Genomic DNA, 18130 nt, shown 5'->3' with positions numbered 1-18130 from the left:
CCTTTTCCCTTGTCCAGAAAGTGAAGTAAAGTAGGTAACCATTACACAAAAGCCTATCGAGAATTGTGCTTTCCTCCTCCCATAATCCTGATCGAAGCGAAGTAATGACCCAGACTCCAAGTCGCTAGGTCGTGCAACGATCGATACTCAAAGATGAATTGTTCGTACAAGTTTGAAATCAAGTACGGGTTCGCTTAGAAGCAGAAGCTTCGAGCTCGTCGCCCGCTCGCTTCGTAACACTGCTTCCATGGCGGCTCTTGACACGCGGCCAGTCGTCAAAGGGACTCGCACGAGTCTTGCGTTTGATCGGTGACGGTTCTTCCGCCTTCAATCCCGAGCGAGTGGTGCGTCTGGTCGACGGTGGGGTTGCGACCGTCGGGCCAAACTTGGGTGCCTTGGGAGTTGCTGGAGCCTCTTCCTCGACCTCAGCCGGGGTCTCTGGCGCTTCCTCAACCTCCTCGTCGTCCTCGAGATGGTGATCTTCGATGTCGGTAACAGCCTCCTCTTCCTCGAGAGTGATACCTGTCGCAGGGGCCTTGGGTGCGACAGGGAAAAGCAGGCGCGGCTTGATGGCAGAACGCGTGAGCGGTCTACGAAGGCGAGATTCGCTTGAGCTGCCCTCTTCGTCGTCTTCATCTTCGGGCTCAGCGAACTTGCGGAAGATCTTCTTTCCACGGCTGGGCTGGCGATTAGTAAAGTTCTTTCCTTTCTCTTGCAGGTGTGCGGGTCAACTTACAATACATACACCATGCCATCCTCACGCTGAAGCGCATCGTCAACGCCCTGCGCTGCTTCTCCTGGAATCGCGACTTTGCGCTTGCTGCGGCGGCGCGGGGGCTCTCTGTCGACGGTGACGCTATCGCCATAAAACGGGTTGTCCACGCTGGAGTCGGGCACAGGAACGCGGTCTTGCGAATCGGTGAAGATCTCAATCTTCTCTTCTACTTCGGTTGCCGTGAAGCTCTCCAACGAATTGCCAGAATACTTCTTCGGGGTTCGCTTTTTCTTGGGTGTGACCAACGCCTCGTCGTCGTTAGCGAACAGATTGCGCGCGACCGACTTGATGTGCGCAGTTTGCTTCTCGGTAGGTGCCTTCTTGGGCGTCTTGGCTGGCGTGGGCAACATGCCGTTGCGACGAGTCGAGGCGGTGTGGTTCGATTGGGGATCCATCTTGTCAATACCGAGCGACGATGCAGCGTGGGACGAGCTGTCAGCGGCTAGAAACCCAGAAGCGCGACGAACAGAATCTTGCGCAGGTTGGCGCTTCTTTTGAGGTGTAGCGGCAGGCGACATGATGGCTGTGGCTGCGGAAGGTGCGATGGGCTTGCGAGTTGATCGAGGAGGAGTGCGGTGAGTTGGTGGTTGCGGAGAAGGAGTTCGGTTTGCAGCTCGACGAGATGAGATACGTGCCGATTTGCGAGGAGAGTAAGGCTCCCAGTTGTCGCTCCAGCCGTGTCTGGGTGTTGGTGGTGTGCGAATGGAAGGGGGAGGTGAAGGTGTTGATGCTGCGAAGGCGGTGGCCATTGTGTCGAAAAGGGCAGGCAGGCAGCCCGGGTCGTCTGGTGGTGGTGTACCGTTCCTTCCTATTCAGATTTCTTTGACTTCAATTGCGCATGCAACTGTTGATCGAGGTGAGAGGGCGCGCGAATCGTTTGTTTTTAGCGTCGGGTTGCGATTGCCGCCAAGGTGAGGTGGTGATGATGTTAGAGGGGGATAAGGTGATGTAGGTAAAAGACTCTAGATGGACTCCGGCAATCAGAGTATCAAGAGATGAAGCGACCTAATGAGTTTGAACAATACTAGGCAACTGCACAGAGGTTAAAACGGTTCAGTTTGTGATGTCTCTGGTTGCTCTGGCTACAGGTGATGCAAGTGAGAAGTGGATGTGTGGAATGGGATGGATGATGTTCGCGATCATGGGGCGGCAGTTGGGATGCAAAAGGAAATGGTCTCAAAAAACGTGGGAAGAGGCTGGAGGCTGGGAAATGTAGAGGCTGGGGACGGGGTGAGGTGAGGGTGAGCCGAGTGTTTTGCAGCGCACCAGCCCCAGCCCCCCGTTTTGCACCTGCACCTCACCACTCAAGCCTCATTTCTCTCTGTAAATTAAGCGAACCCCACCAAAGCAGCGGGGACGCGTTGACGACTCAGGAGACGCGAATTTTCGCGTATAATCAACAGCGCTCGAATGGGCGAGCACTGTCACTATCCAGGTCCTACTTTCTAAGGTACACGCTGAAGCTGGTGTACTAGGTAAAGCACAGGCCACTGTACACCTATTCGTACCTCTGGCACCACAGTATCTCCACTCCTGAGTGCCCCTCACTCGTTGCATCCCACATTTTCCCCCAAGCGACCGAAGACCTCTAAACCAAAAGTCTTAATCCATCAACAAATAACGTCACACTCCGTCTTGCGCCGCGCTTCCTGACAGCACGAACAAGCTAGACTGCGCTTCAAACGGAACGTCCCCTCATCCAAGTCTGGACCGACAATCGCCGAATAGAACAGAGCCACAACCAATCTGTAGCTGCAGCTGAACGCCCAAGTGCCCCTACCACTATGGCAGACTACACCGACGATTCCATCACCGAGGACATATGGGCATCTCCTGGCCCCGAGGGCAGAGGGGCACCTCCCTCCGAGCGGCCCGAAACCCCTAGAACACCAAAGACACCCAAGACACCAAAGACGCCCGCAAATCAGACTCACAATGCCCCATATGACAGAGAGGCTTCTTTGCGGAAAGAATTGGAGGGAGTGCGGAACATCAATGCTGCCATTGAAGGCATAATCAGCACCCTTGACAAGGCCAAGGGCAACATGAATGTGCGTCGCCCCGCGAGAAGCTTCTCTGAAATGAAACCAACTGACCTCGCCCTCAGACTGTTGGCAGCACCGTGTCAAACGCATCCACACTCCTCAACACCTGGACCCGAATCCTCTCCCAAACCGAACACAATCAGCGACTCATTCTGAACCCTAACTGGCAAGGCGCAAGTAACGACTTGGTACAACTGGAGGCAGAGACTCTACAGAAGCAGCAGCTTGCCGAGAGACGGGCGGCTGAAGAAGAGAGGCGACGCGAAGCGGCTCGGAGGAAGAGAGAGGAGGAAGACGAAGAGCGACAGAGACAGGCGGCAGTCGGCAGCGCACCACGTGGCCGGGGAGTTTCTCGTGGGCGTGTGCGAGGCACCTCATCGGCAACCCGCGGTCACAGCTACTCGAGTAGCACATCGAGGATCGGCAGAGGCGCGGCGAGCGTTCGCGGTGGATATCGGGGCCGAGCTAGAGGTACGGAGTAAGGGGACGATACATTTTGTTTGTGAACGAGTACCGATACCCAAAAATGATTGCATTCAAATGGTCGGCCGCCGGCTAGCCTATTTCTTCTTGAAGAAGTCGCTCATTTTCTTCATGCCCGTGGTGTTGACCTTGCCCAAGGCCTTCACGCCTCGCGTTTGACTGGCCTTCTTCTTCTTTTCCTCTTCCATCTTGCGCTTCTTCTCAGCGCGGGCCTCCTCCTCTTCCTCGTCGAGCATGCGTTTCCTCGAGTAGTCGGCCATGGAGCGAGATGAGGCAGCTTCTGCGCGAAGCTTGGTGAGCTGGACCACATATTCGTCCAATGGCGAGAAGTCGACGCCTGAAGTTTCCTTATCGGCAAGGAGCTTCTTCAAAATCAACGCCATGCCTGGCGCGACATAGCTCGAGCAGATGAAGCTGAAGGCAACTTTGAGTCGTTGCAAGCTGGTCACCTCGGCGGATGCTTGGATAGCACTAACGACGGTCTCTTCGGATACTTCTCCATCGACCGATGTGGCTGCTGTGGAAACATTGGATGTAGCTGAGGCTTTGCTGTCAACAGTCGAGACGGATGACTGGGATTCACCAGTTTCGTTCGACGGTGTCGACGTATTCGCTTCGTTCGCAGCCACTTCCACCTTGACAGCTTGTGACTTCTGAACTTGAATAGGAGCTTCCAAGACTTTCTTGACAAACTTCTCGTCCATGCTGGCGGGGAGTCCCTTGGAGCTCATAGACCGTGCCTTTGCGAGAATTTGAAGAACAAGCTTCTTCTCGCTCAGCCGGTACATCTTCTCATCGCCAGCATCGACGGTATCACACACGACTTGCATGCGTGACTCGAGGAGCGCTCTCGTCTTGGGGCATCGCAGCGCTTCGGACATGTGAGAAGACGAAGTCGAGACTGCATCGAAGTGATCGTCGCTGGAAAGGAATAGTCGCTTCGTGTCTGTTGGCTTCGCGGTGCCAAATAGGCCCGGAACCAGTAGGAACAGAGGATCCACAGCTGTCGCGACAAAAAGGTCGGCGCTATTGGTGACCTGGGCTTCAAGCCGAGATTCGTCCTTTTCATCCGTCTCCTCCAGTGTGCAAGCGGTCGTCTCAATCATCCAGCTCCTTGGTGTCGTCTTCGGCGCAGCAACCTTTGTGAACTCGTAGATGCCTGTCTCCGGGCAAAGCAGGTAGCGGGTGGGCTTGGAGTAGCGAGGGTTGGGAAGAGAGACGATGCGAGCCTCACGGGTAGCTTTTTGGGGGATTATGAACAGCTGGGGAGCGCTTGACGACTCTTCGGGTAGAGTGTATTTGGCCGTCGAAGAGGCATTGCTCGACTCGGTCTTTGCCGCCGGTGCGGCCTTGGTCGCTCTTGTTCTCGCCATGACGAAGATGATGTGTGTAGGAGTTAGGTTGATGATGTTCAAGGAGTGATTTACACCAAAAAATAGACCAATTGACCCAAAAAGAACGGCTTTTGATTGTGTGAGAGGTCTAAGAAAGATCGGTGGTGAGTTGAAGTCTGAATGGGAGCAGCCCAGCTGGTGGTGGTCAAAAGTGAGTGGGACGAAGATACCTGGTACTTTCCTCTGAGACCGGTCGTCTTTGGACTGAGAAGTTGATAGGACCCTTTCTGTCTGTGCTGTGCTCTTACGCGCGACGCGCCGGGTTCAATTATAAAGTGGATCGCGTCGTCTGGGGCTTAACGCGACTACAGCCAATGGAAACAGGGAAAAGTCATCGACTACTCCACGTCAAACTCCTCTTCTCAGGCTAGTCTGACCAGGCTTATCGTGACGACGAGGTTCAGATGCGACAATTCGATAACGATTTCGAGGCATTCTTACCGCACTATTCGCACTCTTGCTTTATTTTGTTTTAGGCGGTCATTTGGCTCACCAACTTCGACGTCACTCCTTTAGCCGCACCTCACACCCTTCTCATCAGTCGCTATCGTCTCCTTTTCTTTGTCCGCTTGCTGTTTATTTGCCAGCACAGACCCCTCGTCTCGACTTTCAATCCAGTCTTGCGCCGGACGAAGCTGACAAGGCCGGCTGGCGGGTCATGGGCTTGTGGCGTTAAAGCTCCATTAAGCGGTCTTTTCCGGAAGGCGGACTGGACATACGACAGCTACGCCCTCGACTACACCATTGTGATACCCCGGCGAGATGCCTCCTGGTTCGTAATGAATGGACATCCTAAACGATCAGCATCATAACATCAACGTAGCCCCCCCGCCCGACGAGCCTCAATGGCCTCCCCGATCTCCTCACGAAGCCCTCATTAGCACCCCGAGCGGTCGCGAGCGCCTCAGACGCCTTCAAAATCGAGGATCACCCTCTCCTTCACCGTTAAAGAGGGGACGAGCGAACTCCACCTTATCTACACGATCGGCGAATTTGATCGACGAAATGGACGACCAGGAGGACGAGGACGAGGAGACACTTCAGTTGAAGTTGCAGGAGATTCAGGCAAGGTTAAAGTTGAAGAAACTGCAGAGCGCAAGGGAGAGGACGGAAGCAGCTCCACCGACTCAAACGCGACCAACCTCGAAAGGTTTTGGAGTTGGCCGGGCGCTCTCCCGACCTGAACCCCAGGCCACCATCGAGGTGCCTGTGTCTCCAATCCGAAAGACTCAGCCCGCACCACCAAAAGCATCGCCGACCCGGGTTGCGCTCGGGATTGATAAAGGTATCAAGAGAGCACCGAGTGTGCTGCGCAGGAATACAAATCCCCAAGATGGGCAGCAGCAGTTCGGCGGTTATCTTCAAAGGTCACGGACTCCTGCTCAACAAGAGGTATCACGACCACTGAGTTTCAATGAGAGGCTAGCCGCAGCAAGAACACAAGAGGTCGACCGACAGGGATTGAGGGAAAGAGTACAAAAAGTCAGGTCGGAGACTTTTGATATTGGGCAGAAAGAGATTGAGCAGTTCAAGGAAAAGGCGATTGACATTCCCGAGCAAGAGGAAGCTGCGCCGAGTTTCTCCAGAGATGAGATCCTTGGTGGAATGAGCAGAGCAGAACCCAACCAGCGCAAGCTAGACGCAATACCTGCTCTTCCAGCTCCATCATCCTCCAAAGACGACGACGACCCCCAAGGTCTCTACGAGCCTCCACCGGACTGGATGATGGCTGGACAGAAACCACAAAGACCGAAGAAGGTCGCGCCAGCAGATGTGCCGGAAGCCGAAGCATCGGCATTCGAACCGTATTCTAGCTTTCATCTCTCCCAGCGCATTCTTCCCCACCAAGTCTTGACCAGGACTCTGTCTGGAAAGAAGATATTCAAGTTGCCCGACTTGCTGCGGAAGGTTAAGGCTCCAGAGTTTCAGCTCCCAGACATTGAACAAGACATTGTCGTCTTCGCCGTTATTGCAAAGAAGTCAGAACCCCGCTCTCACAAGCCCCGGGCTGATCAAAATGGCAAGCAGTCAGACCGAGGGAAGTACATGGTCGTCACATTATGCGATCTAAAGTGGGAACTTGAGCTTTTTCTCTTCAACTCAGGATTTACCCGATTTTGGAAGCTCACAGAAGGCACAGTGCTGGCGATTCTGAACCCGACCATTATGCCACCTCCAGTTGGCAGAGAAGCCACTGGGAAGTTCAGTCTAGTGATCAACTCTGATGCTGACACAATCATGGAGATTGGAAAGGCCCGGGACTTGGGATTCTGCAAATCCATCAAGAAAGATGGCGAGTTCTGCAACTCTTGGGTCAACAAGAAACGAACCGAGTTTTGCGAATTTCATACTAACGAAGCTGTCTCCAAGCAGCGAGCAAGTCGCATGGAGGTCAACACAATGGACTTTGGCGGTGTTGGAGAGAAGTTCAAGTGGAAATCGAGACAGCTCGTTAACCCACAGCCCGAGAAGAAATCGGGAAAGTACGACCGAGAAACACACAGCCATTGGTTCGCTACGAAATCAATGAGTTCTGCGTCACTCATTGACGGAGGCCAGGCTCTTATGGACAGGAGAGAAAAGGAAGAGAATCTAAAAAGAAGGATGATTGCCCAAGAACGCGAGAGGGGCATCATGTCGCGGCTGAGTAAAATCGGCGCCGGCACTGGAAAGGAGTACATGCAACAAACAGACCGCAATCGTAACCCTACGTCCGCGTCAAGTTTGCCGTCATCCTCGTCAGCTTCGAACGTACTCGGGGCGCGACAGAAGCCTGATATCAAGAGCTTAGGCATTATGCCCAGAAATAGGGAACTAGCTCTTCACCTCAGCCCGATCAAACGAAAGAGACCGCAGAGCGCGCAGTCTAGCTCCTCGATCGGGGCGCCGTCGTCGGCGACGGCCACGACAGGGCTGAAGACCGGTTTTGGATGGGGTGGCAATCTCAAGGACAAGCTTGCGAAGATGAAGGAAGGCGAAAAGCTGAATAGCGATAAGCCGCCGGTGAGGAAGAAGACGAGATTCGTGACGGAGAAGGGGATTCGCGAGGCTGGGAGGGAGAGTCTGGGTATGGATCTGCCGCAGGCGGTTTCTTTTGAAGATGACGATGACGACGATTTGATTATTGTGTAAAGGCAGCATTTTGGGGAATGGGGTCATGCGAAGGCGACACTGGCCGGACGGGATGGGAAGGTATGGGCTTGCGGTTACACAGGGAGTTTTCCCCAGGTATGACTCCTGGATGGAGTCCGCTTGAAGCGATTATGGTCACCAAATACAGGTTACAGAAAAGGGCTTCAAGACAGGATATCACGTCAAAAAAGACACTATTTTGACAATAGTCTGGCCGTTTACTTGGTATTTCGTGTGATCACACCTGGCTAAGGTGAGGGATAGTAAGCTGCCTCACTCGGCGTTACATCAATGATGTGACCGAGGAAGCGTATGCGTCGCTATTTAGCTTCACTTGAGCACATGATCCTCATCAGGGGGATATCTGAGAATTACACCGAGAGGTGAATGTGACTTCCTTCAAAATGCCGTCCATTCACCATTCAGCTTCTTGTAAATCATCTTTCTAGCCATGAATCGTCGTCAATCGTACTCAATTTGTTCGCCAGAAGAGTCCTAAGCTGTCTCCTTTACACACCAAAACCAACGAACCTTTCACTCTTCCTGGGAAGAGCACTCCAAATTAATAAATATCACACACCAAAATGAAAAGACAACATAGTACCCTGCCCGGCCTACGAGCCGCGGCAGTCGCTCTTCTTGCCGCTCGAAATGTAAAAGCTGCCGAGAGAGTCTTCTGCGCCGACGCAGAAAACATCGTGGTTCACCACATGAGCTGCGATGACGCCCCCGGCGGCACCTTCTTCTTGTTCGCCAGTGAGGAGGAACATGCGATCGGCAGCGCCGTCGACCCAAAGGCCGTCGATCTATACGACAGTGCTAATTTTATCGACCGCAAGTACGCCAAAGAGCAGCGTGAGCTACGAGAACGAGACTTGGAGTCAAGAGGTTTTGGGAGCATGACGCCGCGGGGATGCGGTAGCTAGATTGACGGTGAGAAGAACACATGGAAGCAGATAGTAAGAAAAAGAGAATCGTAAAAGAAGAGACCAAAAGAAGTCCAAAAAAGAAGCTGCTTGTGGCCTTATGTAGGACCAACAAATTCGAACTCGCGCTCTTGCCGAAACCAGGCATTACTTTCCACCACTAGGTTATATACACATCAGGCGGTGCTTCTTGCCTCAACGTTGCCGATTGAATTAATTACAGAGTCTCGATGGCTATTGTGTTGTATTCCATGTGAGGATACTGCGAAACATGAGCATCTGAGTATACGTCTGCGGATACCACGCACGGCTCCACACTCTCACGTCTTCGATACAGCCACATAACTCGGCGGCCTTGCCTCTTTACTCTTCCCCCAGTCGGACTCCTTGTCTCCCAGCGTCAACTCTAACGTCTTGCCCTGACTGAAGAATTTATGTCCGATCCAACTCTTGGTATACGCCTCCCCGTCCAGCTTGGCACTCTGCACGTAGATGTTCTTGTACGCAGCGTCAAACCCGACACATTTGATAGTGGCATTCTTTCCCGTCACCGGATTTTTGACACTAACTTCCTCAAAGAACGGCGGCGTGATGAGATACACATTTTGCCCCGCGACTGGGAATAGGCCCATGACGGAGAAGGCAAGAAAAGCCCCCATGGCGCCCGAGTCGTCATTACCCGGCAACCCGCCACGCGAAGAGTTGAAGGCCGAGGGGATGTATTTGTGGATGCGTTCCGCTGAGAGGCCTGGCCGACCGGCGTAGTGGTAGAGATAGACGGTCAGGAATACGGGCTCATTGGAGATGTCGGCTAGTGGCGACGCGTGGAAGTAGTTGAGGCGGGACACGAAGGCGTCATCGCCGCCCATGAGATCGATGAGGGTTGATGTGGAGTGGGGAACGATGCTGGAGACAGATTAGCTAGACCGCAGTCGCAAGAAATTGGAGTGTACTAACAATTGGTACTGCCAGATGCTCGCCTCGAACGTTTCGCTCGGATTTGTCGTCAGGGAGCAGAACCCGGCGAGATTCGAGCAAGCTATGGGATCTTGGAAGCCCCACGTTCCATTCATGTACTTGGGCTGGAAGAAGCCAGAGAATCCAGTGTCGGTGCCATTGATCAAAGACCTTTGGTCCTCTTTCCACAGATTCTGCCAGTTCATACTTCTTGCAATGTATTTGTCGTGTGACTGACCCTCCCCTAGCCCCTGAGCTAGGGTTGCAAGGCAGTAGTCGTTGTAAGAGTATTCCAAAGTCCTCGTGATGCTTCTTGAGTTTGTACCAAATCCAACTGGGTCAAAGTCTAGATACGGGATGTAGTTGAGGGTCTTCCAGCTTGTGAGGCTGCCGCGTCCCTCATAAGACCACTCCAGGGGTTCGTCCTCGGCATCTTTCGTTATGGCCGCGAGAGCCACCTTCCAGTCTACCGAGGTTAGGTTTTTGACGTAGGAGTCAACGATTACGACATCGGCGTTGGAGCCTCCTTGAGTCCAGCCTTTGCAGAGAGACATGCGACAGTCTGGCAGCCAGCCCTCGTGCTTGTAGATGTCGAGCATGGAGTTTATCATTTGCGCTTGAGCCGCTGGATCGATAACGGTAAGCAGGGGGTGTTGGGCACGAAAGCTGTCCCACATGCTGCACATTATTAGAAAAGGAGAGCTGGAGACATGAAATGGATACTTGCCAGTAGAACGAATCAAAGTAAGGGATCTGGCTATCCCAATGCGGATTCTCACCAGTGTAATTCTGAGGAGAAATCATGTTACGGTATAAGCCGCTCCAGAAACTCTTTTGCAAGTCTTCCGTTGCGCCAGCTGCCTTGACTGAAACGGGGCTCAGTTTCTCTCTCCAAGCGTCCTTTGCTGTCTTCACCAGCGAATCAAAGTTGTTCAGCGGATCCGGTATCTCCTTTTCTGCGTTGCGACATGCCTGATCACTGCTCTTGAACGAGACTCCCACTCTGGCAGTGACGGTGTCGTTGGTCAGCTCTTTGAAGCGCACGAAGCCGCCGCCCTCGAGGTAGAACAGGTTGAAGCCTCTCGTAATGAACAGCTCCTTGGGCTCGTTACCGGCTCTGTTATTGACCCATACCCCAGTATCAAAGACCTGGGCGCCAAAGAAGTCGACGCAGTAGTGAAGCACGTACGACCCAGCACCGAAGCTAGGCAGGAATGTCCCGTTTCCAAACATTCGCCCTGTGGGCGTGTCGACCTTGATCGACGCGTTTTGCCTGCTCGCCCAAAGATCTGTCGAGTCCAACAGCACGAGCGGATGCTCGCTTCCGCCGCTCGGGAACTTGAACCGCATGAGCGCCGCGTGCTCAGATACCGTCATGTCCGCCTTCACGCCGGACGACAGCTCGACGGAGAAGTAGCCCGGCTCGGCGACGGTCTTGTTCACGTCATGCTGCGTCGCCCGGTCCCCGATGCGGAATCTACAGTTATTAAGCTCGTCGCCGGGGCAGAGCTGAGGGAAGAGCGGGAAATTGCCCAGGCTGGGGTTTCCGCCGGTGCCGCTGTCGTGGACGATACTGAAGCCGGTGATGTTGCTCCCGTCGGTCGAGTAACCTCCAGTCTTTTCCCCGTCGACATCGGCTACGGCCTTGGCGAGGCCGTATGGTAGTGTCGCACCGGCGAATACGTTCCCGCCGCGTTGGGAACCGATTAATGGGTCAACGAAGGCTAATGGATCAAACGATTGGCAACATCCCGCCACTACGAAGGCAATGAGCGGTACGAGGAAGCGCATGATTTACATGCGACGAGAGCACGCTGGGAGGAAATGGACCAACTGCTTCGAGAACGGCATTCGATGCTCAAGTAGTACCCGAGAGAAGGAGAGTCTGCTCGTTGGGTGTTATCCGGCGAGAAGAGTCTGAACCCAAACCCGAAGCTACGCAGTTCGTGTCAGAGTTGAAGCTGGATCACCGACCGAGTCTCCGAAGAGCTCATTTTCATTTACTTCCATCGCCTTGCCTCATGCATAATGACCGCACGGCAATCCCGGCCGCAACGTCGTCCGACTTGATTAGCAAAGTTTAGTCCATGACCCCGCACAAGAGCTCTATGCGGTAGGTGGTACTAGGTTCGACGATCCTGCGTGGAAGATCACGGGAATAAAATGAACGTTACATAGAGTGGTTAGCTCCATTGCATCGTTTGGATCAAGCCAGAATATGGGCACGGCTCTTGGGGGCTAAATGGATGAGATTCGGCACAACTGACCGTGCCCTTCTTTTCAATTTCCCTACTACGCATACTTGCTTGGTTTTTTCCCTGCCAGACGTCAAATGCAGCGCTGTACATCGGCGTTGATTGATTCCGTAGATTCTTCATCATTGGGTCCGTCCGGGATACTGGACGGCACTTGTTCGATGAGTTGATACAGCCGAAAGCCAACGAAGGGTTGGGACCGAAGTCTTACATATCTAAGCGATATGAAAAGGATGACAAGTGATAGGAGGTCAGGCTCGCGAGGCAAACCAGGAAAGCAAGTACGGATATATTACTAGGGTGAAGTGAAACTGGGTGCTTTTATTGCATCCTCATGACCCCAGGTCTGGAAGATGGTAAAATACGCGAGGTTTTTATAGAATGTTTCCGGAAACCATTTTGTTTGAAGCTACGGAGTGATCTTCCTGAGGGTCCGCACACTGTGAGGCCCCTAGCTCGTGTCAGTTACAGGGATAGCATGGCCCCGGACACTCCTGTCTAGGTCGCTTTCTTGTCTCGTTCGCAGCTTCTGGCAGCTTTCTCTCATCCCCCTCTACGTTTTGTAAGTGGCTCAATATGACTCAGTCCACGTAGTCAGACTGACAATATGACAATGGATTTACATAAGTTTACAAGTCCACACGAGAGAGAAAAAAATCGTCCGAACACCAAGCTCACGAACATCAGACGAACTCAATGAACTAAAACGAGACGTTTGGAAGAGCCCCTTTGGAGGTTGTGCGCCCGAAACACTCAATGCTCCAGCTTAGCCCCCGGAAAATCACCCCGTGCAAGATGGAGAAGGACACCTGGAACTTCGAAGTTTAATGACTTCAACTCCACCTCACGGGGCTTTCGCTCTTAATCTCGACTCTTACCACAATCTCACATCGAAGCTGGCTTCATTTCATACCCTACTTAGTATCCCTCACTCGACGTGTCTGCCAGTGTAGTCCGTACAAAGATTGAGAATCTAGGACCCAGTCACCCGCTAGGTATCCTCCACGATGCTAGACATCTACCAGATCAACCTCGCCGGCCTTCTCCTCGCCTGCGGCGTTCTCTTCGCTTCGGGAGGCCAAGACAAGTCTGATGTCTCCAAGAAAGATGCGAAGAAGAGTTCACAACAGAAGTCAAAGCAGACAGGCTCTCAATGGGCCTTCTACGTCGTCTATGCCCTCGTAATGGGTTCAGACTGGCTACAGGTAGCTAGCCCCTCACATGCAATCTCTGAATCTAAGGATCGAACCTCCTGACATGGCAACATTAGGGGCCATTCCTCTACTCTCTTTACAAGAATGAGCATCAAATCTCGGCAGACTTCGTGCCGACGCTCTTCACAACCGGCTTCGTCTCCGGCGCCGTGGCCGGCTACTTCATCGGTTCACTAGCCGACCGCCACGGCCGCAAGGCCAGCTGCCTCTTCTTCTGCGCCGCATACGCGCTCTCCTGCATTCTCACCACGATACCCAGTGTCCCGTTGCTCTTCATCGGCCGCGTACTCGGCGGTCTGGGAACTAGTCTCCTGTTCAGCGTCTTTGAGAGCTGGATGGTGACGGATTTCCATGCCCGTCGTCTGAGCGAGAAGGGCATGGACCTTTCGCGGACGTTCGGCCTGATGAGCACTGTCAACAGCATTGTCGCGATTGTGAGCGGTGTTGTGAGCGAATGGCTCGTCTCCGTGACTGGGACGCGCAAGTCGCCATTTTTGGCCAGTGTCGGGCTGCTGGTCGTTGCTGCTGGTGTTATTGCCAGTCAATGGGTACGTTGCAACATCAAATCGTATACTATTGCTATTTTCTTACTGACTGAGTGTGAAGGACGAGAACTATGGCTCGGCAGGTCAAGTCTCTTCATCGGAAAGGTCCAACGTCAACAAGCCTAGTCTTTGGGCCACAATGACGGACAAGCGCGTTCTCACAATCGGCCTCGCCTCAACCATGTTTGAAGGCTCAATGTATCTCTTTGTAGTACTCTGGTCCCCGGTTCTCGTCTCGGCCTCATCCTCACCCGAAACACTGCCATACGGCATCATCTTCGCCTCCTTTATGGCCTCGACCCTCCTCGCCTCTCTTCTGTACCCCCGCCTGCTCGCCCTCGTCTCCACGCCATCCCGGCTGCTGCTATCGGTCCTGTTCGCCGCCAACGCCGTGTTCTTCGCTCTCGGAACGGGTGCTCCTCGCGCGGAGCAAGTCACCTTTTGGCTCTTCTGCCTGTTCGAAGCCTGCGTCGGGTTGTATTTCCCCTCGATGGGATACCTCAAGGGGAAAGTCGTCGATGACGGTGTCAGGGCACAGGTGTACGGCGTCCTGAGAATCCCGCTCAATGTCTTTGTGGTTGTTAGCTTGATGTTCAGCAGCGATGGACAGGCGGGTAAGGTGTTCCTCGTCTGTGGCATGCTGCTTCAGGCGAGTTGTGGCGCGCTGTGGCTCATGGGTGGACAGGATGTGTAAATAGCTATTAGTCCCATTATCGCCTCCGTGTGGCGATCTTCTCGTCTCCAACTAGAATTTGACTGGTCTTGACCTTGATATGAACAAGGACCTTCATGCCGCAGCCCTAGTCTCCAGTCATACGTGCAAGAATATCACCACCCTCACCGACTGACGTCTACTTAAGCGCCCGTAAGACACATCAGACGCGCCTTTCGGGCCGTTAAGTACAACCTCGCTCGTTCGCCCTGGTTTTGGGTCTCGTCGTACCAGGGCTTGGTGTTCTTGTGTTTAGGTGACCATATTTGACTTGTTCTCACGTCCGACGTTCCGCATTGCCTATGTGCACATCGTGCTTCTTAAAACGAGCAGATGTGTCGCATACAACCCCCAAGCGGGCGGAAATCCCAATGTCATCTGACAGATCATTCAGGCACATGAATACAAAACGGCAGAGCATGTCTCAAACCCGAACCATTTGACAGGGCTTGTTGGTGTATACTTCACTATCACTACCTTATCTAAGTACAAAATGCGCCTCGTATTGTTACCAAACGCCGGACCGAAAGCGGCAAGCAGAAGTACCGGCATCCCTTTCACTCATGAGAAACATTGACCCGAAGATTACGAACATATGTATGTGTGTGCGCAAGAAAAAGACTTCTCTTAGCAATCAAATTAGCCATCTAGTAGTCAACTGACAGAGGTCGTAGCATTGCGGGCCGACTCCGCCTAGTACCCAGCGTCGGAAGTTGGTCCGTAGAGTCCGATGGAACGATCTCTTGGTCTTCAACTTCAATTTTCAAACTTGGGACACGTTCCAACGGCGTAGCTGTGCCATCCAACTGTTGAGAAGCTTATCAGTCTCACATGGCGTTGAAACTACGCGTCATATGGGGATTAAGTGCGATGGTTGTACTCACCTTGTCAATGACCACTTCCAGCCCATCCGCAATCCCTCCAAGAATCCCGCTTACCGAGAGACCACGCAGGCCAGCAGCGTCGATGCCTCGATTCAGAGGAATCTCATCATAGCTTTTCCCCTGCCTGGGCATATCCAGTAACGTCAAAGAGCCCGCCATCGAGCCTTTCAAGAAAAGCTGCACTTGGCAAGGCAAGTCCAGCTCGTTTCTCTCAACTTCGACTTTGGCGACATACTGCCTTATCGGGACCATCTTGCGCCGCTTGCCCCTCGTGGAAGAAGATTGCTGCTTCTGAGGACCGTAGATGCTATTTACCGTCCTACTGACCGCCATCTTAACGTCTCCTGGTGTCTGATCCCAGAACCTCATCGGTGCATACGTATACCCCCAGTCACGGACGTGCGTGACCGATTCGCTGGTAAGCGGACCACCGCCCGTCCCAGTAAAGGGCCACAAGGGGTACTGCGGGTTGATGGTGGTCCCGGATGGCGTGGCGAACATCTGAGATGAGGCATAGGAGAAATGCATTGTGGCATTTTCGAAGTGAAGAGCTTGCCAGAAGGCAATGAGGCGATCTACATTGGCATGATGAAGCCAGCTTGGGAGACGAATCAGACCTGGCGTCACAAGGGTGAGGAAGAACTTACAATAGTGGTTCGAATGCCGAGGTTGATAGATGGAGGAGATCCTGGCCGCAGGCGGCCCCGACATGGACTTCTCCATGAGGCCCTTCAAAGTTGGCGCCTTCATTCTGGGCAGTGACCATCTCATCGAAGGAGGTTGCCTTCAAGAAGACATTATACTGCGGCTAATCAGTAAAGACAACCAACTTGAAACGCCACAAGCTTGCTCTTTGGAATTGTATTCATCAACTTACAACCTTTTCCTTCAAGCCGTATCCCTTGAGCCTCGCGTTCGCCGTATCGGGATAGCTTTCGCCGTCTCCAACACACCGCTTCGTGTAATTCTTTCCATCAAAGCTGCCAAATCTGCCATTGAGAGCCGTTTTCGGATAAGTAAAACGGTAGAATGGGTTTCGCACCGCGAGTGGCTGCAAGGCGCCGCCCACAGGCCTCTTGATGACAACTGTCGGCATCGCCGTCACGGGCGGAACCTGGGAGTCCGCGGCCCAGTCCCAGTACGCAACGCGCAAACTCTCCGCAGCTTCAACGTATTCTCGCTTATGAGACTCCGGGTAAGAGAGCGCAATACGCTTGGCGTAGCGGACTAGCACTTGCTGGAACAAGTAGTCAGTTTTCACTCACTCATTGATTCTTCATGTTTGGGTGATCGGTCGCACGAACCTCGTAAAGCGAGAGATATCCGCGATGCCAAGTACCAAACAGTCCTTGCTTGTTGACTATTAGCAAGAAGTGAAAAAAAAAAAAAAAACAATTGCGCTGCCGGACTGTGAAGACGTACGTTATGTGGGCAATATCCAGCATTCGCCCCGGTCTGTGGTCCCCCTCCTGACCAGGCCATATACGGCTGTCCATGAATGCCTGCTACTGTCAGTAGAATGTTCTGATGATGAAGGGACTATACGATGACAAACCAGCGACTTGAAAATACGATATGGGATCGGTTTCGTTCGCATCCTGCATAGCCGTGAGGGCTCCAATGTATAAGTCCCTAAGCGTTTGTGAGAAAGATGGTGTCTATCATCAAGCTTTAGTCTTACCATTGCGGTCCGGCTTCTTCGTGTATGGTGTTGATGTTCCTCCTTATTGGCATTTCACCAGTCCGCATATTGATACCGGATCTCACTCCAACAATAGGGTACTGTTGCGCCGAGATGGTACATGACGCGGCCAGAAGAATGCCAATAACAAGTGACAAAGTCGAAACCATTGTGTGTTGAGACAGTGCACGTCAAGTCAATTCGAGATGCATGAAGGAGGCAAAGGCCTTTTTCTCAAAAAAAATCGGGATTTCGGCACGATTTTATGCTTTCATATGGAACAGTCAAGTTGGCCCCTTCCAAGATTTCGAAGCAAACGAGAAAAGCCGTCGGATCCGATCCATGATCCCGTGCTGTCACCAACCTTGTATCATAACCCAGAATGTGGGAAACTCGTCATGCTCGTGCACCTGCCGCCGCGTACCGTTGCGCGACATGGTGTCGATGTTCGACGATGTTCGACGATGTTACTCTTCCTCTGCCTACCTCGGATGGAGGATGTGGATGCATGATCAGCTGGTGACGACCCTGAGTGAGCTTTCGCATCTAGGAACAACCGTAGGACTAAATCTTCGATAGCATACCAAAATAGATACGGCGCGTGTTTGTATCACGACATCGTTAAAGACCGCGCTGTGGGGGCTCTCTCCATTGGACAGTCTTTGCTCATTTGGGTAACGTTGACGACAGACCTCATCCTGAAGTGGGAAACCTCAGCCGCTCCGGGTTTTCGAATCCGGAAACGCTACGGGTGACTGCTGGCAGACTATGAGATTGGGAAAACAGTATAAACGGAGCGGTCAGTGTTGCCGTCGATGCGGCTTTGCTATGGCCCCTAATACGAGCGTTATTTCGCGTCTCCTTCTTGGCGCTGATTTGTAGCCTGAACGAACCTGTGCTGGCGACAACCTCTGTCTGTATCACGAGCAGAACCATCAGTTTCCGTTTGCGCTATGATGCCGTCCTTCCGAGATGCAGACAGCCGGTTGGTGTCACCATGCGAAGCCACGCCGTGACTGAGTTTCCTCCCTTTTCTGCGTTTCTTCACTTCACCGCTCTCGGAGGCATTTTAGAAGAAGCGCTGGATGATGGAGATGAAATGCATTGGCTGAGAAATACGATGTCTT

At 52.9% G+C, this 18130-nt stretch overlaps 8 protein-coding genes across 8 annotated transcripts; 4 read left to right on the top strand and 4 right to left on the bottom strand.

Annotated features, from left to right (window-relative positions):
* Positions 1-178: 178 nt before the first annotated feature.
* On the bottom strand, positions 179-1524 carry CABS01_01356 (uncharacterized protein; the record flags this gene model as incomplete). Its single annotated transcript, XM_060534736.1, has 2 exons — positions 179-677; positions 737-1524. The coding sequence occupies 2 exons, from the start codon at positions 1522-1524 to the stop codon at positions 179-181; spliced, it is 1287 nt and encodes a 428-aa protein (XP_060401814.1).
* Positions 1525-2559: 1035 nt separating this feature from the next.
* On the top strand, positions 2560-3302 carry CABS01_01355 (DASH complex subunit Duo1; the record flags this gene model as incomplete). Its single annotated transcript, XM_060534735.1, has 2 exons — positions 2560-2826; positions 2883-3302. The coding sequence occupies 2 exons, from the start codon at positions 2560-2562 to the stop codon at positions 3300-3302; spliced, it is 687 nt and encodes a 228-aa protein (XP_060401813.1).
* Positions 3303-3380: 78 nt separating this feature from the next.
* On the bottom strand, positions 3381-4676 carry CABS01_01354 (uncharacterized protein; the record flags this gene model as incomplete). Its single annotated transcript, XM_060534734.1, has 1 exon — positions 3381-4676. One exon carries the CDS (start codon positions 4674-4676, stop codon positions 3381-3383), a length of 1296 nt encoding a protein of 431 aa, XP_060401812.1.
* An 804-nt stretch (positions 4677-5480) lies between these two features.
* Positions 5481-7829, top strand: CABS01_01353 (primase zinc finger; the record flags this gene model as incomplete). Its single annotated transcript, XM_060534733.1, has 1 exon — positions 5481-7829. One exon carries the CDS (start codon positions 5481-5483, stop codon positions 7827-7829), a length of 2349 nt encoding a protein of 782 aa, XP_060401811.1.
* A 584-nt stretch (positions 7830-8413) lies between these two features.
* On the top strand, positions 8414-8755 carry CABS01_01352 (uncharacterized protein; the record flags this gene model as incomplete). Its single annotated transcript, XM_060534732.1, has 1 exon — positions 8414-8755. The coding sequence occupies one exon, from the start codon at positions 8414-8416 to the stop codon at positions 8753-8755; it is 342 nt and encodes a 113-aa protein (XP_060401810.1).
* A 320-nt stretch (positions 8756-9075) lies between these two features.
* CABS01_01351 (glycosyl hydrolase family 92) lies at positions 9076-11503 on the bottom strand (the record flags this gene model as incomplete). Its single annotated transcript, XM_060534731.1, has 3 exons — positions 9076-9661; positions 9713-10390; positions 10449-11503. The coding sequence occupies 3 exons, from the start codon at positions 11501-11503 to the stop codon at positions 9076-9078; spliced, it is 2319 nt and encodes a 772-aa protein (XP_060401809.1).
* A 1471-nt stretch (positions 11504-12974) lies between these two features.
* CABS01_01350 (major facilitator superfamily transporter) lies at positions 12975-14420 on the top strand (the record flags this gene model as incomplete). Its single annotated transcript, XM_060534730.1, has 3 exons — positions 12975-13172; positions 13238-13729; positions 13788-14420. 3 exons carry the CDS (start codon positions 12975-12977, stop codon positions 14418-14420), a joined length of 1323 nt encoding a protein of 440 aa, XP_060401808.1.
* A 665-nt stretch (positions 14421-15085) lies between these two features.
* On the bottom strand, positions 15086-17173 carry CABS01_01349 (uncharacterized protein; the record flags this gene model as incomplete). Its single annotated transcript, XM_060534729.1, has 8 exons — positions 15086-15244; positions 15323-15920; positions 15970-16130; positions 16200-16559; positions 16627-16674; positions 16745-16824; positions 16878-16954; positions 17004-17173. The coding sequence occupies 8 exons, from the start codon at positions 17171-17173 to the stop codon at positions 15086-15088; spliced, it is 1653 nt and encodes a 550-aa protein (XP_060401807.1).
* Positions 17174-18130: the final 957 nt, after the last annotated feature.

Source organism: Colletotrichum abscissum (assembly GCF_030869225.1).
Source record: "Colletotrichum abscissum strain IMI 504890 chromosome Unknown Scaffold_2.1, whole genome shotgun sequence".
In the NCBI taxonomy this organism is placed as follows: domain Eukaryota; kingdom Fungi; phylum Ascomycota; class Sordariomycetes; order Glomerellales; family Glomerellaceae; genus Colletotrichum; species Colletotrichum abscissum.
This window is presented reverse-complemented; position numbering and strand designations above follow the sequence as displayed.